At 42.2% G+C, this 22899-nt stretch overlaps 3 protein-coding genes across 3 annotated transcripts; all 3 read left to right on the forward strand.

Annotated features, from left to right (window-relative positions):
• Positions 1–271: 271 nt before the first annotated feature.
• LOC123307412 (poly [ADP-ribose] polymerase tankyrase-1-like) lies at positions 272–2586 on the forward strand. The gene is made up of 2 exons (XM_044889744.1): positions 272–328; positions 1475–2586. Exon 2 carries the CDS (start codon positions 1483–1485, stop codon positions 2584–2586), a length of 1104 nt encoding a protein of 367 aa, XP_044745679.1. The 5' UTR covers positions 272–328; positions 1475–1482.
• Positions 2587–12403: 9817 nt separating this feature from the next.
• LOC123314861 lies at positions 12404–13053 on the forward strand. The gene is made up of 2 exons (XM_044900255.1): positions 12404–12568; positions 12752–13053. The coding sequence occupies exons 1-2, from the start codon at positions 12463–12465 to the stop codon at positions 12946–12948; spliced, it is 303 nt and encodes a 100-aa protein (XP_044756190.1). The 5' UTR covers positions 12404–12462; the 3' UTR covers positions 12949–13053.
• Positions 13054–19891: 6838 nt separating this feature from the next.
• On the forward strand, positions 19892–20662 carry LOC123307569. Its single transcript, XM_044889969.1, has one exon. The coding sequence runs from the start codon at positions 19892–19894 to the stop codon at positions 20660–20662; it is 771 nt and encodes a 256-aa protein (XP_044745904.1).
• The last annotated feature ends 2237 nt before the right edge of the window (positions 20663–22899 follow it).

The following is a 22899-nucleotide window of genomic DNA, read 5'->3' on the forward strand; positions in this document are numbered from 1 at the left end:
TAATTCAAAAATGCCTCTGTACGACAAGGAAGCTGATCCACTTCATGAAGCATGTATTAATGGCACGCTTGAATCAGTTAAGAAAATGGTGGTTTCAAAAAATTTCCTGTTGACTGTGAGGCAAATTGCTACCCGTACATTACTCCTTTGGGTTTAGTCACGTCGAAATTATATTCTTTTGAGATTAATTACCACCAGGAGTCCGTACTTGTATCTGATTATGAAGAAAAAATCAAATTTCTATTGAAAAAAGGTGCAAATTACTAGGAGTGGATAAAAGCGTACGGATTCATAACTAACGTGGCTGAAGTGATACTGAGAGAAGGAAGTGAGTAATTGCATTTAAATTATTATTTCGATATAGGTTATAATATATCTTATATATCCCATAAAATACCAAAGAATTCGTTTAATTTATTATTCATATTTACAAAATATAAGGAGTTATAAAAAAAACGTCTTATATAAAAGTTAAAGGACTATTAAAAACTTACGTATCCCTGGTAAATTGGTTGCTCACTAAGTTGTAGAGAATGATGGTTATATTTTTTTTTTAGGAAAACTATGTTTATATGTATCGATATGTATATTGATCGTTTTCATTGTTGACTCAAATTTTATTTGTTTTTATTCATCTTAAGAAGGAAAATGGTTGCAAATATGCAAAGACATTTCTACGATAAATTGTAATTTAGTGTTACCTTGTTTCTAGCAATTTATTTTGTGTTTGTGGTAACTGAACGAAGTGTAATGATATTTAGGGAACCAATGAATTTCCATTGAAAAAACATAAATCTCCACAACTTTGTGAGCGAGCCTGTACATATCGATTTATCACAGATATCAAAATACTATGTAATATCAAATCTACATACTTGTAGATTTGTAACAGACCTAAAATTTTTATGAGGGACATGTTTTGATCCCATATATTTTGAAATAATTGACTGTTCTTTGGGAATTCATTGTAACCCTGTATATAATGCATGGTCTTGCAACAAGCGTGGGTTGGCCCATATCTCCATTCAGGAGAATGATAAGAATTTAATGTTTTATTCTTTGCCATCTAGTCGTACGATCTGTACAAAGTTACATACGCTTACATAGAGTGTCCAGTTTTGCCTGGGCGGACCTCAACTGTTTTTTCTTTTATAATGTTCTACATTTGTAATACATTAGTTCGTTTCTACATCGAAAGGATATTTTAAATTTGGATTTTTTTGCGAAATCATTGATTGTTCTCGATATTTTCTGCATATAAAACATCGACATGAAATATACAGGGTGGAAAATCCATCTATCGAAACATTGCGAAAAAAAAATTGACAAACCTTCCTTATAACAAAGGTACCTTTTATACCCTATATGTATATTATGGATTCATAATAGAAGCTTCTTCGGAAGATCTACATAATTGATTTAGCGTTGCAAATTTTTTACAAAAACGGTTTCAATATTCTTCTTCATTTTTCAGATAAAAATATGTTCAATTTGATGGTGAATTACCTTAGAGACATCAACATGCAACACGGAATCTCGACAGATACAGCACTTCATATTGCTATCGAAAGAGGATTTTACAAGACAACGAGAAAAATATTGTCAGTGAATAAGGCCGATGTCAATAGACGCAACAACGAATACAAAGAAACCCCACTTCATCGTGCTGTATATTGGCACAGGTTAAAATTCATAAATTTACTTATCGAGCATGGGGGAAACATGAAAATTACAGATGCGCAGGGGAGAACTCCTCTACATTGTGCTTGTCACTGTGTTCATAATAAAGACTCTAAAAAGATCATTGAGAAATGTATGGAATATAACTCTTTATATTCTAGAACCACCCATATGGGTTATACTCCTATGCACACATTAATCTCTCGGTCGAAAGAAACAACAGAGGAGGCTGCAGAAGTGGTGGAGCTTTTCCTAGAAAGAGGATTTGATTTGGAGACCAAGGATTTCCGCGGATGCACACCACTGTATCCAAGCTTGAAAAGAGACGTTGAGCCAATGGCTTTATTACTTCTAAGACACGGTGCTCATCTTGATATAACTGCAGACTATGCTATTCATTTTCTCTTACCTCATATTGTAAGCACGGAAGAATTGAACGAAATGAGCAGGACTATCCTAAAATTTATTGCCTTGGAAGTTTCAAAGGGGGCTGCAATGCACGAAAGTCTAGGGGAGATCTTGAGAGAACGAAAGGACGCAAGCACTTACTTGAAAATGTGTTATCAAGAAATTGAGATCCTCAAATCTATCAAAATTGAGAATACATTCATCACTTATTGGAAACTTCTGACTAGAAGTATAAAACAAGTAGGAATGTACGCCGATAACTATTATATCGCTGAAGCAATGAGGACATTCGAAATAAGCTCATATCCAATTTATGGCCCAGACATTCATTACAAGTATGCGAAAGGACAAAGGAGGTTGGAATTGATGAATGCATGTGCAGACAGTTTGAACAGAATGTGGGAATGGAAATTACCATCAGTTTTCGTGAATATGGTAATTGATCGTCTCACAATTCCTGATATGGAGAATGTAAAAAATGCAAGGCGTTATATTTAAATATAAAATTAAACATTGAAAATTTGTAAATAATGTGTAGATTTCTGATAATACATTTCTTCGACGTTCCTGTAACTGGGTGACGGTATTGTGACTTGTGGGAACCAACCCAACTAGTTCTTATATGCACCTATTATATTATAAAAATTAAATAAAGGTTGAAATTTTACAAGGTGTTTTTTTCAAGATAATTCTTAGCAGTTTTCGAAAATCTCAATTTTCTTAGAGAATTTCGAGAACATCACGATAATCTTTTCATGCTATGATATTATAATCGGGTATTGTGTTGAAATAGTTATTCAATCAAACTAAATTAATGAAAGCGATTAATGATTGAGATTAATGTTCGAGATCATTAATCGCTCAATTAATAAAGGAGTTATTACAAGATTTTTCCGACGATCACATTTTGAATTGAATGTGAATTACGATTGCAAAAATTTTCTATCGATTCATATCGGAATGTTAATATGTATGCGGCCGATCGAACAATTCGAGAAGTCCATAGAGGGCATATTCGAGTTGTGATATTTTGAGTAAATCACATTGATATCGTACCCTATAATATCTGTTAAAGAATGTGTGACGACCTCCTGTCTCCATCTGTTGCCGTCTTCTTCTCCGAAGATAGAAACCTCGGGCGCCACCTCTAGTTTAAAGTGTTGAGGACACTCGGAACCTGTAGGCGGTATCCTACAGGTGACCAGGAGCTACAGTCAGAGAAAGTTATGTCCAGGGGTCAGATGTTCATGAAGTTCGGACAGTCCCCTATCTCTGAAATATCTTAGAAACTCTATTCGGGAGAAAAATAAAACACACAATAACCATGAAACTTCTATTCAATATCTTCTATATACATAATGATGTCGAACAGGGTATAGGGTGAATAAGCGGTGCAGAAGCAGAAGCAGGATGTAACGTGCTTTTAATGTCGAAGCGTGATGAGTGAGCAAAGTAAGAATGCGGGATGAAGCGGTCGGAGTTAGAATGAAGCAAGAGCGTAAGTGAAAACAGTGCAAGTTAACTCTACGTTGCGTACAAGCGGCGGGTAGTAACATGGGCAAAGTCGGTCATTATAAGCGAGACCGGCGTTAAGACGGACGGCGGTTTGCCGGTATACTTTGGTGAACCGAGGGAAAAACTAAACCACGGAACAAGGACGACGAACGCACCCGCGAGGGTGCCCTCGGAATCCAAGGTGTTCCGAAATCACGGGGGCTGTACCCACCCCCGTAACCCCGGTGGGTGGTCTAGTTCGAAGGGGATCATACCGGACAGTTGTGTAGGATGGGCCGTTTGAAGCTAACATCGTACACCTCTGTACACTCGGAATTCCAGGAGCGATGCAGGCCGTTTGAAGCTAATGCATAATCTCCAAGAACTCGGGCGGTACGGTTAGGGAAAGGCGGGGTAAAAAAAGGTAACAAAGGAACATACCTGGCAGGTGTGTAGGATGGGCCGTTTGAAGCTAACATCGTACACTCCCGCACACTCGGACTCCCAAGAGAGATGCAGGCCGTTTGAAGCTAATGCATCACCTCTAGGAACTCAGGCGGTACGGTAAGGGTGGGCTGAGCTAGAGACGGCGGAACGTACCTGACAAGAGTGTAGGATGGGCCGTTTGAAGCTAACATCGTACACCCCTGTACTTTTAGGATACCAGGAGACATGCAGGCCGTTTCAAGCTAATGCATGGCCTCCAGGACCCAGGCGGTACGGTGGAAGGATGACACGGAAGCATGTACGCGCCATTTGAAGCTAGCGTACACACCTACGCATACTGGGAAAGTCCATGGGGTAGTGTAGGCCATTTGAAGCTACTACACAACTCCACGGCGGAAAGAAGGGTATGTGGGAAAATAAATAAACCGGCAAATTAACCAAAAGAGTAATTAAAATAATCATACCTGAGACCTTGCCCATGTGTAACCCTTGAATGTACTTACTATCAGGTATACTTCTCGGACGGTTGATGGAACACTCTGGCTTCATTGACTGAATTTAAGAAATCGCTCGAATTTATACCCGGCACGGCCCTTTTTTATACAATTGTCAAATGCGCAATTAAACAAATTCGGCATACGACATCCCCCCTTGACCTCACGTTGAAGACATCGCGATCCGGGAACATATGGGTCCGCGCGGCCTGAAACCGGTCGACTTAATCAATTCACGTTACGGAAATATGAAAATGAATAATTCGGAAACAAAACTAATTGAAAATTTGCTTTGTTACATCCCCCTCCTTCTTCGGCTAAAAAAAAAAGAAACTTTTTTATAATCTCTACTACAAAATAAAATTTATTCTAAAATCACAATAAGAAAAAAAGAAAACAAAAGAACGGTCACTTTCCGGGTGACCAGGCTGGAGCCCCGGATGCGGTCACACGGATTAATTCGCACTGCTCTGGGTTAAGCTGTAGGTTGGCCTCTCGAAGTCGGCGAAATACTTCTCGTAGGTTTTCTAAATGCTCCTCGAATGTTTCACCCAAGACGATGATATCATCCAGGTATGCAAATGCTCGGGGTTCCATATCCGGTCCGATGATGGTATCCAATAGTCGTTGGAACGTTGCGGCCGCTGAGTGTAATCCGAAGGGCATAACTTTGAACTGGAACAAACCCCTAGATGGTACAGTGAAAGCGGTAATTGGTCGACATTCTTCTGCCAACGGAATCTGCCAATATCCTTACTTCGATGCTCGAAATATATTTTGCGGCTCGTAGTCGGTCGAGTATGGCTGAGATATATGGTAGGGGGTACGCATCTTTACGGCTGACCTCGTTTACCTGACGAAAGTCGATGCAAAATCGGGGGTTTCCATCTTTCTTCTTCACAATAACGACCGGGCTGCTCCAAGGGCTGTTTGATGGCTCGATGATTCCTTCAGCCAGCATTCGGTCTACCTCCTGGTTGATGAGCTGCTGCATTTTGGGATTTTGGGGCCGGTAACGCTGTTTTATCGGTTCTTTCTTTAGGAGATGTTGTAACGTGCGTTTCTCGGAGAAGCCTTAATCTCGAGCGCCAGCTATTCTTTTCAATAGGAAGAATAGCAAACCTACCAGGGTAGCTGCTAGCCAGAGACAGAGCTCGGTGTTGTCTAGGGTAGTAGCGACAACGAAGAAGTCAAAATCGAACTATGTAAATGTTTATTCACAACTTCGGAAACTAATCACATGTCAAAGGGAGATACGTGTGATATAAAATATGAGTGATTCTATCAGTGAAAATACATTCGGGAAATCTTATCCGGTCACGAGCACTTTATGGAATTTATACCGGGTGTAGTGAAAAATTAACGGTTCAATAAAAATGCGCCAACCAGAACTGACGAATGCTAAGGACTTGCTATACGGTATCGGTGTGTAGTTGTATTTCTCCGGGAATGAAACACAATAAGGGCGGATCTGTTCGAGACTTTTATTCGCTGCCCCAAGGGTTAACACGCCATGACTGACAGCGAAGAAAATGTCTATTTTTAGCGCAACTACGGGATTTCACTGACTACTTGCGGTATCTCTTATTCTCTGCCCCAAGGGTTAACACGCCATGACTGACAGAAAAGAAGAGATTTCGGATTTAACACTTATGACGCGGACAGGGGGGTTGACGGAACTTTCCCTTCAGTACCCCAAGGGTTAACACGCCATGACTGATAGCGAAGGGAAAAGTCAGACTCGCGAAACAGGGTAAAGAACGATAAAATACAACAGGAAACGATACAGTACAGCAGTGTCAAAGTTAAAGAAGTAACGGCGTAGGTCTAACAAAGAAACTGAACGGTACAGACGGGGACCTACCTCCTTTGTTTCAAGCACTCGAAACTCAAAGGATTTAAAAAAGAAAAACTAAAAAAAATTAATTCTAAGCACTGATGCAAATAACACAAAATGATTATTCTCAACGGCGAAAGTACTACGGAAAATCAACTGAATTTATAATAGAAGTTAGAAACCACGTTAGAAAGCGAAATAATACTCAAGCGAAAGGAAAGCACTGAAGTAAAATTCAAAAGTCAGCCGACGAACTGAAGTAACAGTCGAAAAGTCGAAAAGTGACCGTCGCGGGGGGAAAATTTGCTTTTATAGGCATATCCCCTCCCACGGTAAAAATCTGAAAATTCCAGAATGCGACAAGACTGAAAAACGTCGTCAGCTCCGGTTTATCGCATATCAACAGATGAAAAACGTTGAAATCTTCAGCGGCATGTAAGAAAAACAACGTAAAATACAGATAAGCGGTTTTTTACATTTACTCCGCCTGTCGGAATGAACGTACGGAATATTCGAGAATTAAAATATTTTCAAAGACGGAAATTTAAAACGAAAAAATGCACTAAGATGAACTCCAATTTTCCTCAGAAAACTGGGGTTCATTACACCACCTCCACCTCGGAAGAAATTAACTTACGATGAAATAGTGAGCTTAATTTCACGACTCTATCTACCCCTAGTACCTTACTTTCGCGCGCGCCACCTATATACCATAGACAAACTATACTCGTGACCAGTTTACAATAGCTGTATTCGATAGTACCTATCTTCTCTATGGTTGGCAATGGTAGTTCCAACGCGCACGCAGAAACGTCAGCGTCAGTCATTTCGGCGCAGGTCTCCGCCATCTTGTCAAGGCACCTTGGTCAGCGTTCCGTGGACACATGATGTGGGTATTTAACAGTGGAAAATCCTCCCTCTCCATGTGGAAATTCATCCCCACCGCTGGTCGGAAACGTGCCATGCTTCATCCCTCCGGTGAGTACCTAATTTAACTGTGTTTGGCGGGTGTTTGAATTCCATCGTGGTTTTGTAGGTTACCCAGGAATCGTGGGAGCTGCAACAGGTGGAAAGCCTCCAACAGCTCGACGTGGGGGCTCAATGGACCGGTTCACCCCTTTCGACCTGGCCATACGGATGTTGGGACTCTCGGAGCCGACAGGAGACTTGCAGGTGGGTAATCTCTAACAATAAACTCTCCAATCTTCATCGTTCCTCGTGGTCAACTTTTCTTCTTGGAACGGTTTTTTCCTGTATTCTGTTTTCAGGTAGACGGTGTTTTCTTCAGGTAAACAGTGTTAAATTGACGGTACAATAATTTCGATTCGGTTCAGGACAGAAATTGGTTAGATCTATTGGATTAATAGACGGATATACTCAGTTGCAAGGTGAAACAGTATCCTTTATTGGTATTCCTTACATAAATAACAGATTTTTCGGACAGTTTTAACAGGTTTGATTTATAATTGCATGTTGAACGGATGAAAATCTGTAGTTACGGTATTTCGGTCAACGGTGGTGCCTGTACGGAATTTGAACGGAATTGTTACGGTGTAATCAGTCATAACTATGTTTAGTAACGGGCTTCAGTTGTACGTGATTTCTCCTTGCAGGTGCTTCCTACTTGCTGACATGTGTAACCTGTTCAACTTCTTCCGGGGTGGTTCAGATTGGGTGGATGCACTAGGGATATCACACTGGACGGCAGCCTCTCTGTGACAGTGATGAGAATGACAAGGACAATTTCCAGTTAGTGCACCTACAGTTATTCGGATCAACAGGTAAACAGAAACTAATAATATAATCGGTAACGGAAAAATATATACATATGTATATTCGGTAACGGAAAAATAATATATATTCGGTAACGGATAAAAAAAAAAAAAATAACGGATTTCCTCCTTTCAGAGGTTATCTTTATAGAACGGTTAACGGATCATGTCAATAATATTATTATGCATGAAATGGTTTTAAATCTTTAATGTGTATGTTAGTGATTTTTCTACCCTCTGTATCTTTCAGGTCATAGACGACAGGTGAAACAACTTTAACGACGGTAAACGGTCCGGAAAACTTCGGAGCCAACTTGGCGGCAAAACTGTCAACGGCAGAGGATAAAGGACGGTCCCGGCGTAGAACTTTATCTCCCACATGGTATCGGATTTCTCTTCGTCGAAGATTGTAGTGGTGAGCCTGTTGCTGGAAAGCACGGTACAGTTTAGTACGGACGAACTCATAAGCCTCCTGGAGATGTTTGATCTGTTGAGTACGGTAAGTCATGTCTCTATTTTCTTCTTCTGTACGGTTGGATTCTCCGTTCATTCCTTCATTGTGGGGGTTTGTCGAATAAATCGCCCTCGGGACTTCTAGTTCCCTTCCATAATTTAAAAATGCCGGTGTAAATCCAGTAGACTCCTGTTTAGCGGTATTGATGGCAAACGTTAACTCTCCTATCTTTTCATCCCAGGTTCGTTGATCGGCTTCACAAAACTGTGCTATCATGGTCTTTAGGGTACGGTTAGCTCTTTCTACAGGGTTGCACTGAGGAGTATACGGTGGTGTGAAACGGTGAGCGATATTCAGCTCTCGGAGACTGTTCTTGAATAGTCTGCTGTCAAATTGTACTCCATTGTCGGATATTACTAGTTTTGGGCAACCGTATTTCAGGATGACTTGTTCGTAGAGGGCCGAATAAACAGTTTTGGCGGTGGCTTTCCGCAACGGACGACACTCTACCCACTTTGTGAACCGGTCTTGCATTACCACGATGTAGGAGTTTCCCTTTTTTGACCGTGGCAATGGTCCAACTATGTCCGTGGATACTTCTTTGAACGGCGCATCCGCCATTCGGTGTGGTTGCATCTTACCAGGGGTTTTCTGTTGTGAAACTTTGTACTTTTGGCACGATGTGCAGTTCCTCACGTATTTCGCAATGTCTCTAAACATCCCTGGCCAGTAATAATTTCTGGCTATCCGTGCAATCGTCTTAGCAATCCCCATGTGACCTGCTAGTTCTGAGTCGTGGTTTTCCTGCAGTACTCCTGTTCGCTGTTCGGATGGTACACAGAGTTTCCAGGGTTGGCCGGTTCCATCTTCTGTGAAGTCGGATGAGTCCCAGAAATGTCGCAACAGTTTTCCATTTTCAACGGCGTAGTCAGGAAAATTTGTTGGGTCTTTTTCCACCTCCTGTAACTTCTTGTTGTACCATTTGCACTGAGTTGTTTCTATCTCGGATAAACATACGGAATCTAGGGACGGCAACGGGTTTCGGGACAGGCTGTCGGCTACTTTGTTCATCGATCCTTTACGGTACTGGACTTCGAAGTCGAATTGCTGAAGGAAAACGGCCCATCGAGCAATTCTTCCGGACGGCGACTTGATGGAGTTAAGCCATTTCAGACTCATGTGATCGGAAATTACTGTGAAATGGAATCCTTCTAGGTACGGTCGCAGTTTCTCTATGGAAAATACTATGGCGAGACATTCCTTTTCTGACACTGAGTAATTTTTCTCTGCGGGGTTTAGTGTTCGGCTCACATAGGCGATTACTCTCTCCTCTCCATCGATCACTTGTGTTAGGGCACCTCCAAGGCCCATGTCACTGGCGTCAGTTTGCAGAACGAACGGTTGGGTGAAGTCTGGACAAGCCAGTATCGGAGATTCTGTGAGTTTTTGTTTCAGAAGCTCGAAGGCCTTCTGCTGGTCTTCTCCCCATTTCCAACGGTGTTTCTTCTGCAGTAATCGAGTCAACGGAGAAACTAAATCGGAGAAGTTCTCTATGAAACGACGGTACCAGCTGGCAACTCCAAGGAATCGACGAAGTTCTCGGACGGTTTTCGGTATTGGTAAAGACACTATCGAAGACACTTTGTCGGGATCGGTACAGATGCCATCGGAGGTGACGACATGTCCAAGGTATTTTAGGGATTTTCGCACAAAGTCACACTTGTCGGGGTTGAGACGAAGATTAGCTTCTCTCAACCGTCGGAATACTTCTCTCAAGTTCTCCAGGTGCTCCTCGAAAGTTTCCCCCAGGACAACTATATCGTCCAGGTAAGCGAACGCTTCCGGTTCCATTTCTGGGCCAATGACGGTGTCTAGGAACCTCTGGAAGGTGGCTGGGCTTGCATGTAAACCGAACGGCATCACGGTGAATTGGAACAGACCTCTTCCGGGGACGGTAAATGCAGTAATCGGACGGCTCTCCTTTGCTAATGGTATCTGCCAGTATCCTTGTTTCAGGTCCAGTGTGGAGATGTACTTCGCTTTTCGGAGTTTGTCCAGAATCCCAGAAATGTACGGCAACGGGTATGCATCTTTCACAGACACTTGGTTAACAGCACGGAAGTCGATGCAGAAACGGTACTTTCCGTCTTTCTTCTTGACCAATACAACAGGTGAACTCCACGGTGACTTGGAGGGTTCAATCACTCCCTCAGCCAACATACGGTCCACTTCCTGATTGAAGATCTCCTGCATTTTCGGATTTAGGGGTCGGTATCGTTGTTTGATCGGTTCGGTGCCAGGTTTCAGTTTGATCTTGTGTTCAATCAGGTCGGTTGTACCATACAGGTCTTCGAACTTCTTTAATTCCTCGGTCAGAAATGCCTCCAGTTCTTGTTTCTGCGATTCTGTCAGTTCCAATAGGTGTTCTTCGGCGGTGTGAACCTCTGCGGCGGTTTCGACGGGGGCCATCGGCTTCGAGATCAGTCGGCCTTCCAGAAAGCACTCGGCGGTACTAAGATTCACGGAAAACTTGAAAGTCGACAGAACATCCATCCCCAGAATAATGTCTACCGGTAAGCTTGGCACCAGTAAGAATTTCAAATCAGGCAGTGTGTAATCGGAAATTTGCACGGTGGTGGTGTACAGTTTCGGCGTGACGGTGGTTTTTCCGTTCGCTATTACTGCAAAACTGTTGTGCATTGTTTGTCCGGTGATTCCTTTACTTTCACACCGATCGGAAACGGCTTGACTGCAAAAACTCCTGGTCGCTCCTGTATCTATCAGTGCTCGGAAGTGTTTGCCGGCTATTTTGACCTCTATTAACGGTCGGTTATCATTACAGGCGGTCGGTGTCAGTGGAGTCAAGATTCCGGGAGATGTGGTCGACTCCGTCTCCAATCTCCCCTTCAGTTTTCCGAACACGGGCAGTCTCGTGAGAGAATGTTTTCCCTCTGACATCGCGAACAGAATACTTTCGGTGGCCTGCGACATTCTCGGCGCATGTGGCCATATCCACCACATCGGAAACACTGTGTCTGGAAGGACACTCTCCTCCCTGATGATGATTGGGTCCGGTCAGCGTGGCTATTTTCGGCTCGACGGCGGGGTGGCGGTGTTGAAGTTCCGGATCCACCTTCGGACCCGTTTCCAGAAATTTGACGGTGTGATTCCTGTTGCTGGACTACTGATTCTCCGGATCTGAGGGGCTTCGGACGGCTTTCCCCCGGCGGAGAAAGTCGTGTCTGGCCAGCTGGTGCCGGCGGGATTGATTTCCTATGATCAGTTGTTTGTACCTGTTCTCCGGTATCCACAGAAAAACTTGCTTGATATCGGTTTAGCTGACGGGGAGTGTACGTCAGGTGAGGTTCCTCCACGAAACCTGGCTTCGAGGGTGGCCGGGTGTACTGGCTCATCTGCCACTGGACCAGTTCAAAAACTTTTCCTTTACGGAGAAGTTCATCATACGTCTTGGTCTCCTGGAAGGCCAAGGCCTGTTGTAAGGGCGGAATCAACCTTTGTCGGATGAGTCGGATCTGCTCCACCTCGGATGGTTTTGTATAGGTGAGCTTCTGGAACAAGTTCTGCATCCGAGTAACATACAGAAGCAGCTTTTCTTCAGGTCCTTGTGTTCGTCTTTTTATTTCCTCCAACAGATTCTCCTCATAGTTGACAGGCAGAAATGCTTCTTTCAGTTGGTTGGAAAAATCTTCCCAGTCCTCGAAAGTACCTCTCCTGGGAATAAACCAATCCCTTGCATCTTTCCGTAGTAATTCATAAACTGATTCGAAAACTTGTTCCAGGGACACTTTACGGGATTCAGCCAGCCTCTCCACTTCCTCAAGGAATCCGGTCACACTTCCAGTGCCATCAAAGGAAATGTTCCATTTGTGTACAGGGACAGTCGGTATTGTTGATCGGGACTCCGGTTCTGATCTGGCAGGTGTAGTGACAATTGGTCGGTTAGGACTTATCCACGGTGCAGGTAAGTGTGGAAAAGACACCCTTCGTGTAGAATTAATCCATCTACCCTGTGTCAGACCCTCAGGTGTTGTTGTTCTACAGTCCTGTGACTGCGTGAGAGGTATCGCTGGTAACTGTCGCAGTAATGCTGTACATGTCTGCCTTGTCTCATTCATGACTTCTTCTAATGTTGGGTTCCTTACAGGTGTTCCAGTATGTGAGACATCGACCGCTACAGGAGGGTCGACACCATCTCCCAAGTCGATAAGCGATGGCTCTCGGAGCCCTGAAATCCGTTCCGGTTGGATTGGTGACACACCAGGCGAACTGGGCACCTCCACATCTAAGAGAGACCTCCGATGTCGGTTAGATGGTTGCGGCCGTTCACGATTACTCTTCTGACGTAGCTCCTCTAGTGTCTCCAACGCCTTAGCTGTAGTTGCCTTCATTTGTCCAACTAGTTGTAACTGTGTTGTGTCTGCAGTAACAATAAAGTCCAGCCTTCCTTGTATGTGTATCAATCGGGTGTAAATTCGCGAAAATTCGTTAGCCGCATTCTCATGATTGAAGTTCTGAAGGGATTCCACTAAATCGGTGAGTTTATTTTGGCAAATCTCAATCTCCGAGGCGGGGTTCAATGATGTTGGGGGTAATAGAGGTTCATTAGCCTGAAGTACTTGTCGTAGTAGACTCCGTTTAGTCATCACAGTACCCGGTATCGATTGTCCTCTCAGTTGTAATTCGTATGTAAGTTCATCACTGAGTAACCGGTTTACATCCATGTTCGACATATTATTATCAACGAAGTCCGATTCAGAACGCACCAATCTTTCACACTCGGTATGTCTTTCACACTCTGTTTAAGTTCTAAGTCCAACCCGGTGAGTTAATCGTTGGCTAACTTACTCACTCAAGCTCGAAGTGGGTATCGGTGTAACCCCAAAAAAAAAAAAACAAAGTCTAAGTCCCGGTGTATCAGAAAAAAAAAAGTTCAAGTCCCGGCGCACTAAAATAATTTAAGTCCCGATGTTTCACACTAAAAATTTTACAAGTCCAACGCTACTCGAAAAAAATTTCAATCAGTTCCACTAAAGTCCGAAAATATTCGCGAAATACCGCACACACTCGTCAGTCGTTTCGTATAGTCCGGAAAATTTCCCGAAATTCGAACCGCACCAGAACGCACAGGTTAACTTCCAAATAGTTTTTTTCAAGTTCAATATCCAGAAAATAAATCGCAATAATCGAATTTCAGTTTTCAGAAAAATCAGAAATAATTGGTAAGTTTCAACAGTACAGGTCAAAAGAAAATAACAGCAGGTAGACAAGTTAACAATAGGGTAATAGGTGATTCACTATTAAACTGATAGGTAAATAAAACCTATTAAATTTTACCAATTGTGACAATAAATTTTCAATGTTCGGAAATTCACTCACCTTCAATACGAAATTAAAACAGTTCAATTCAATAAATCAGAAATAATAAGAAATCGGAAATAATTTTCACTGATATAACGGCGCAACAACAGTTCAGTTTTCAATAACTCAATAAAGTAATCGGCAAAAGGAATAATTAAATAATTTCCAATAGGTTTCAACAATAGGAAAATTTTCAGAATATAGTCCAATTCAATTCACAGTATACCAGTTCAATACAGGATGGCAGGTAATAAAACACAGATCAAGTTTAATTTTTCACAGTTCTCGGTTCAAGAAATAGTTACTCACTGTTCTTAGGTTTTACTCACTGTTTCGGGAATTCACTCACTGTCCGGTTAATGTTTCTCACCTCGGTTGTTTCCTACTGGATTTTGCACTGTCCCTGCTCGGGCGCCATTTTTGTAACGTGCGTTTCTCGGAGAAGCCTTAATCTCGAGCGCCAGCTATTCTTTTCAATAGGAAGAATAGCAAACCTACCAGGGTAGCTGCTAGCCAGAGACAGAGCTCGGTGTTGTCTAGGGTAGTAGCGACAACGAAGAAGTCAAAATCGAACTATGTAAATGTTTATTCACAACTTCGGAAACTAATCACATGTCAAAGGGAGATACGTGTGATATAAAATATGAGTGATTCTATCAGTGAAAATACATTCGGGAAATCTTATCCGGTCACGAGCACTTTATGGAATTTATACCGGGTGTAGTGAAAAATTAACGGTTCAATAAAAATGCGCCAACCAGAACTGACGAATGCTAAGGACTTGCTATACGGTATCGGTGTGTAGTTGTATTTCTCCGGGAATGAAACACAATAAGGGCGGATCTGTTCGAGACTTTTATTCGCTGCCCCAAGGGTTAACACGCCATGACTGACAGCGAAGAAAATGTCTATTTTTAGCGCAACTACGGGATTTCACTGACTACTTGCGGTATCTCTTATTCTCTGCCCCAAGGGTTAACACGCCATGACTGACAGAAAAGAAGAGATTTCGGATTTAACACTTATGACGCGGACAGGGGGGTTGACGGAACTTTCCCTTCAGTACCCCAAGGGTTAACACGCCATGACTGATAGCGAAGGGAAAAGTCAGACTCGCGAAACAGGGTAAAGAACGATAAAATACAACAGGAAACGATACAGTACAGCAGTGTCAAAGTTAAAGAAGTAACGGCGTAGGTCTAACAAAGAAACTGAACGGTACAGACGGGGACCTACCTCCTTTGTTTCAAGCACTCGAAACTCAAAGGATTTAAAAAAGAAAAACTAAAAAAAATTAATTCTAAGCACTGATGCAAATAACACAAAATGATTATTCTCAACGGCGAAAGTACTACGGAAAATCAACTGAATTTATAATAGAAGTTAGAAACCACGTTAGAAAGCGAAATAATACTCAAGCGAAAGGAAAGCACTGAAGTAAAATTCAAAAGTCAGCCGACGAACTGAAGTAACAGTCGAAAAGTCGAAAAGTGACCGTCGCGGGGGGAAAATTTGCTTTTATAGGCATATCCCCTCCCACGGTAAAAATCTGAAAATTCCAGAATGCGACAAGACTGAAAAACGTCGTCAGCTCCGGTTTATCGCATATCAACAGATGAAAAACGTTGAAATCTTCAGCGGCATGTAAGAAAAACAACGTAAAATACAGATAAGCGGTTTTTTACATTTACTCCGCCTGTCGGAATGAACGTACGGAATATTCGAGAATTAAAATATTTTCAAAGACGGAAATTTAAAACGAAAAAATGCACTAAGATGAACTCCAATTTTCCTCAGAAAACTGGGGTTCATTACAATGTATTTTGTGTTCCACTAGCGGTGTTGTTCCTTTGATGTCCTTGAACTTGGCTAATTCCGTCGTTAAGAATTCTTGTAGTTGTTGCTGCTCCCTCGGTGTCAGCTCCAAGTGGGATCCCGTCGGCCTCTCAGCAATAGTGTTAAGAGACTGGGTCGGTAGCGGTTTTCCGTTGATCATAATTTCATCGGCGGCCGGAAATATTTGTACCTTGTTCGGAATAAGGAAATCCATCCCCAGAAGGACATCATGACTCAGCCCCGGCAAGTACATCAGGGGCATCTCGTACGATTCTCCTTGGATGCTGAGCGGAAGCTTGACGGACAACGGTATTTTTGCTATACTTCCGTCAGCTAGCAGGGCGTTCGGTATCCGTTCCTGGGTTGTAGGCAGTCTTTTGGCCTTGCACAGTTCCATAACGGTGTCCCCGAAGTACGATCTGGAGGCTCCAGTGTCCAAAAGAGCTCGGAACACCTTCCCAAATATCCCGACATTGAGGTGAGGACGGCGGTCTCCCTGGTGTTCGGTGACGGCACACGAGGCGGAGGGAACAGGGGTCGGGCATGGCCTCGTAGCAAACCTTTCCCTACTTAGTTTCCCGACCTGGGACAGTCACAATCGCGACTCATAATTCCCTTTCGTCCACATCTTGAACAAAACAACACTGCTCGGTTCCTACAATCTCCTCTTAAGTGGCCGGTTTGTCCGCATTTCCAACAAGTCGGAGATCTGGCCGGATGTTCTTGTTTTGCAGGATATGTCGCTCGTGCTCCTGTTGATGCCGGTGATCTTCTCACGGACTCTCCGGTTGTCGACGGGTTATTCTGGCGGCGGATTTCCATCTTGAGAGTCTCTATTTCCCGGACTTTTCTCAGGAATGTGGGTATATCTTGGACGTCTTGGCCCCAGAGCATTTGGCGGTAGTCAGGTAGCAGGTTTCTCTGAAGTAAGGACAATTCTTGAATTTCGCTGTACCCTCCGTGTCTCCTCATCATAGTCTGGAGGTCGGTTATATATTTTGTAACGGCCTCGTTGGGTTGTTGCTGGCGTCGGCGGATGTCCTCCTCCAGGGTAATGTAATAGTCGGTCGGAAAATAGAAAGTCCTGAAAGCTTCGGTGAAAGCAGACCACGTAGTGAGGCTGCGTTTATTGTTCCTGAACCATAGGGAAGCATCTCCGGTCAAGATTTGCGGTAGGCCTGCCAATATCCTTTCTGGATCTAGGTTAAGTTGGTGACGGACTTCTTCTATCCTTTCTAAGAATGCAGCCGGATCTTGTAGTCCATCGAAGCTCACTCCATACTTATGTAAGTCCACGGGGTCGGCGTGGCTGGGAGTATTCTGCGGCGGTGGTGTCGGGAAAACAGGTGGTGCCAAGTGGATAGTTGGGTTTGGGGTCGCTTGGCCATTCTTGATGAACTTGGCCAACCTTTTCCTCATCTCGTCTACCGTCCCATCCCTGCGAAGATGGAATTTATCCAATTCCACCTCAAGTTCTTCCTTCCTCAACTTGTAAATCCAGCTGGTACTCTGGTCCATAGGGGCGGTGATCGGCTGGGTTTCCTCGGCGTTACTGGTCATGTCCGGTCCTCGGTCTGGTCAAAAGTTCTCTTCCTAGGCTTACTGGATTCCTAGTTGTCTGCTTTCCACTTGGTGGTCTTCAACTCTCTTCCTAGCCACTTACACCGCTCCATTTATACTTTTTTCCCCACCTAGGAGGTAGTAGGGGAAACTTCCATGCGCAGATCCTCAGAGTGTTTTCCAGGAGCCTACACCATTTGTCGCTACGGCTGCGGTCGGTCGGAATACGGTTACTCGGTCGGAATACGGTTATTCGGGCGGAATACGGTTATTCGGGCGGAATACGGTTATTCGGACGGAAAACGGTCGCTTCTTGGTCGGCGCTCACTCATCTCCAGGTCAAGTCTTCGACACCTCTCTTCTCCCGTCTAGTTGTTGGGACGCTTTGGCAGCTCTTCACAAACAACGGTCCCTGCTCGGGCGCCATTTTGTGACGACCTCCTGTCTCCATCTGTTGCCGTCTTCTTCTCCGAAGATAGAAACCTCGGGCGCCACCTCTAGTTTAAAGTGTTGAGGACACTCGGAACCTGTAGGCGGTATCCTACAGGTGACCAGGAGCTACAGTCAGAGAAAGTTATGTCCAGGGGTCAGATGTTCATGAAGTTCGGACAGTCCCCTATCTCTGAAATATCTTAGAAACTCTATTCGGGAGAAAAATAAAACACACAATAACCATGAAACTTCTATTCAATATCTTCTATATACATAATGATGTCGTACAGGGTATAGGGTGAATAAGCGGTGCAGAAGCAGAAGCAGGATGTAACGTGCTTTTAATGTCGAAGCGTGATGAGTGAGCAAAGTAAGAATGCGGGATGAAGCGGTCGGAGTTAGAATGAAGCAAGAGCGTAAGTGAAAACAGTGCAAGTTAACTCTACGTTGCGTACAAGCGGCGGGTAGTAACATGGGCAAAGTCGGTCATTATAAGCGAGACCGGCGTTAAGACGGACGGCGGTTTGCCGGTATACTTTGGTGAACCGAGGGAAAAACTAAACCACGGAACAAGGACGACGAACGCACCCGCGAGGGTGCCCTCGGAATCCAAGGTGTTCCGAAATCACGGGGGCTGTACCCACCCCCGTAACCCCGGTGGGTGGTCTAGTTCGAAGGGGATCATACCGGACAGTTGTGTAGGATGGGCCGTTTGAAGCTAACATCGTACACCTCTGTACACTCGGAATTCCAGGAGCGATGCAGGCCGTTTGAAGCTAATGCATAATCTCCAAGAACTCGGGCGGTACGGTTAGGGAAAGGCGGGGTAAAAAAAGGTAACAAAGGAACATACCTGGCAGGTGTGTAGGATGGGCCGTTTGAAGCTAACATCGTACACTCCCGCACACTCGGACTCCCAAGAGAGATGCAGGCCGTTTGAAGCTAATGCATCACCTCTAGGAACTCAGGCGGTACGGTAAGGGTGGGCTGAGCTAGAGACGGCGGAACGTACCTGACAAGAGTGTAGGATGGGCCGTTTGAAGCTAACATCGTACACCCCTGTACTTTTAGGATACCAGGAGACATGCAGGCCGTTTCAAGCTAATGCATGGCCTCCAGGACCCGGGCGGTACGGTGGAAGGATGACACGGAAGCATGTACGCGCCATTTGAAGCTAGCGTACACACCTACGCATACTGGAAAAGTCCATGGGGTAGTGTAGGCCATTTGAAGCTACTACACAACTCCACGGCGGAAAGAAGGGTATGTGGGAAAATAAATAAACCGGCAAATTAACCAAAAGAGTAATTAAAATAATCATACCTGAGACCTTGCCCATGTGTAACCCTTGAATGTACTTACTATCAGGTATACTTCTCGGACGGTTGATGGAACACTCTGGCTTCATTGACTGAATTTAAGAAATCGCTCGAATTTATACCCGGCACGGCCCTTTTTTATACAATTGTCAAATGCGCAATTAAACAAATTCGGCATACGACATCCCCCCTTGACCTCACGTTGAAGACATCGCGATCCGGGAACATATGCGTCCGCGCGGCCTGAAAACGGTCGACTTAATCAATTCACGTTACGGAAATATGAAAATGAATAATTCGGAAACAAAACTAATTGAAAATTTGCTTTGTTACAAATGTGTGGAGCTGTAGTTGTAGTAGGTACATAGATATATGGATTACTCTCTAAGATACCAATATCCGAAGAACAACAAGAATTCAGGCCTAATAGATCAACTGTGGACGCAATATTCATAGTTCGTCAGTTAGTGCAAAAGTCGATAGAGTTCAATAAACCCATGTCTGTCTGTTTTGTGGACTTCACCAAAGCATTTGATAGGATACGCCTAAGCGACGTAATAAGGAGTCTTGAGAAAAACAACATAGACTATAAGTACCAAAGAATCATTAAAGAACTTTATAGAGGAACCAGAACAAGAATTAAAACTAAGGAAGGACTCTCTGAAGTACTTCAAATCAATGCTGGTATTCGACAGGAAGACAGTCTCAGCCCAACTCTATTCAACATCATAATAGACCAAATTGTAGAGGATGTCAACAGAGTCAATGCAGGATACTGAATGGATGACCGATCCCTAAAGGTGTTGTTTTACGCAGACGATGGTGTTGTCGTAGCAGGAAATGAAGATGCCGTGCAATGTCTATTATATAAGATGAAAATATCCGCTGAAAAATTTAATATGAGCATTTCCATTAACAAGACACAATCAATGGTCATCTCTAAAAATCCTATTAGATGCAAATTGGCAGTCGATAGTGGAATAATACAGCAGGTATCAAGATTCAATTACCTGGAAACAAATATATCGTGTGAAAGAAACCTATTAGAAGAGGCACGAACACAATCGATAAAGGCATCGAGAGTCAGCGGCTATCTGAGAGATATAGTGTGGAGGAACAAAGCGATGAGTTCACAGAGCAAGACCAGAATCTACAAAACGTGTGTAAGACCTATTCTCACGTATGCCTCAGAAACTAGAGCCGAAACATCGAAAACAAAAAGCATAATGAGAACCACAGAGATGAAAATATTGCGAACCATCAAGGGAGTCACTCTAAGGGACCGAATAAGAAGTGACATAAGAGCAGAATTGGGCGTACAGGATGTGGTGAGATGGGTCAGGACACGAAAACGGTTCTCGAGGGATCTCGTAGAAAGAATGCCAGAAGACAGATGGGCAAAGTGGGCTAAAAATCAGAAACCGAACAAACGCAGACCTGTAGGAAAACCACCAAAAAGGTGGTACGTACGAGAGCTGGAGTTCAGTATCGGAGGAAGATCCCAGAAGAGGGCCAAATGTACAGGATTGAACAGGACTTGGTCCTATTGAAAGAGGAAGAAGAAGAAGAAGGCTCTCTAACCATCATAATTTTTCTGCAACCTCCACAATTAATCTCTTCTCAATTCACCCGCTAGGTACTACGAAAATCAATGCGATATACAAATAGAATAATTTCCTGTAGCAGCCTGTATATCGTCGGTGACTATGTTTGTAAACACAGGGCCGCCGTCAGGACCGGGCACTCTGCCGGGGCGGCACATCAGAAAATCATGAAAAATTTTAATGTGTTTAAAAATTTTTAGCCTTGAAAAAGAAACAAGTCGTTTCAAAACGTCGGCATTGTATTGAAGAACAATAAAGAAAATTAGTCCAAGAATCCCAATATTCTTTCATTTCATTATTTAAGGATGTTCGCTAATGAGAACCAAATCGTTAAAAATTATTGCTTCGCTGTTGTAAAATCAAAATTAATTAATAGAGCTCGTGCTGAAGTATTAACTTCCGATATTCCTAATAATTGGGAACTTCTCAAACAATTTCTCTATACTAAATTTGGAGATCTTATCAACCTAGACGTATTAATCCATCAGTTACAATTTTTAAATAAAAAGCCTCATGAAGATTCATTGAATTTTATAGACCGCATAATTGCCTTAAAAATACGAATTAATTATCGAATAGATGCAGATCCAATAACTGATCCAGAAAAATTACTTTATAAATCAAATATTCTAAAAATTTGCAAAACAGTGTTTATTTCAAATTCACCCTCCGAATGGAGAACGCATTTAATTATGAATAACGACTATAGCTTTGATGATACTGTGAATGCTGTAAAAGATTATATTTCTAACTTAGAACAATACGAATTATTTGATAGAAGCAGACGAAATAAGCCTCAACAGATTCATAAGAATAACTTTTCTAATAGTTTCAACCAAAATAATCGAAAAATGAATTTTACACATTTTAATCGCCCAGCAAATAATTACAATCGTCCAGCAAATAATTTCAATCACTTCAATCAAAATAATCAAAGAAATATACAATTTCCTTCGCAACCGATACATTTAAACCAACGTCCAGTGAAATATAATCATCCGACTAATCAGCAAGTATTTGGAAATCGATATAATGAAAATGATTATCAAAATGTTTTCAAACCAAATCCTAATTATCGAAATAATAATCCGCCAGAACGGCGTGATTAAATCGCTCTAATCAATTACCGTATATTGAATTCACAAATCCAAAGTGTAAATTATTAATTGATATTCAGTTTGTTTATTAGATCCAAAATTTGCGTACAATCATTTTCCTAAAAATATTTTCAAAAAATCAACTACATTAACTGCTTGTTTAAGAAAGCAAACTTCTGATGAAAAAGTTTTATTACCATTATTTTCAGAATTCAGAACAAATGATTTTTATTTTTTATTTTGTATAAATTTCATAAAAATTATGATGGTTTAATTGGTGCAGATTTCCTGAATAAATACGGACTTAACTTAGATTTCAAAAATCAAATTATTTGTAATGATAATTGTTAAATACCTTTTTACTACCAACAAGTTTGTCAGAATCAAACAGAGATTTCAATTGATCTGTGTCATTTAGAACCGAAATTAAATAGACAACCCATTGTAAGATTTATAGATATCCTGAAATTCATCGCGAAGAAGTAAAAAGTAAAATTAAAGACATATTAGATAAAAAGATTGTTCGAACTAGCATTTCCCCATGGTCTTTTCCAGTTGTTATTGTTCCAAAGGAACAAGATTTATCAGGTAAAACAAAATGGCATATGGCAATTGATTACAGAAAATCAAACGATAAAACAATTGATGACAAATATCCTCTACCTCAAATTGAAAGTATATTGGACAAATTAGGAAATAAAAAACATTTTACCGTGCTTCATTTAGCGTCCGGATTTCATCAAATAGAAGTTGATGAAGATTCAATTGAAAAAACAGCTTTCACTGTTGAAGATGGTCATTATGAATTTCTAAGAATGTCTTTCGGCTTAAAAAATGCCCCAGCATCTTTTCAAAGATTAATGAATGACGTTTTAAAAAAATATATTGAAAAAATTCGCTATCTTTACATGGATGTTGTTATTATATTTTCTGATACACCCGCACAACACTTAGCTGATATTCATACTATTCTTGATTTTGCTTTGAAGAAAGATAATTTGAAAATACAATTAGACAAATGCCACTTTTTCAAAAATGAAATTGAAATTTTAGGACATATTATTACCCCTGAAAAAATTAAACCCA

The sequence above is a fragment of the Coccinella septempunctata genome, chromosome 1 (genome assembly GCF_907165205.1).
Source record: "Coccinella septempunctata chromosome 1, icCocSept1.1, whole genome shotgun sequence".
Taxonomy (NCBI): domain Eukaryota; kingdom Metazoa; phylum Arthropoda; class Insecta; order Coleoptera; family Coccinellidae; genus Coccinella; species Coccinella septempunctata.

What these genes read in the sequence shown, in the direction of transcription:
- LOC123314861 (XM_044900255.1), top strand. Translation starts at nt 12,463, where the DNA reads ATGTTCCATTTGTGTACAGGGACAGTCGGTATTGTTGATCGGGACTCC. An exon ending in AGGACTTATCCACGGTGCAG is followed by an intron (nt 12,569 to 12,751) that starts GTAAGTGTGGAA and finishes GGTTCCTTACAG; the next exon opens with GTGTTCCAGTATGTGAGACA.
- LOC123307569 (XM_044889969.1), top strand. Translation starts at nt 19,892, where the DNA reads ATGGATGACCGATCCCTAAAGGTGTTGTTTTACGCAGACGATGGTGTT.
- LOC123307412 (XM_044889744.1), top strand. Translation starts at nt 1,483, where the DNA reads ATGTTCAATTTGATGGTGAATTACCTTAGAGACATCAACATGCAACAC.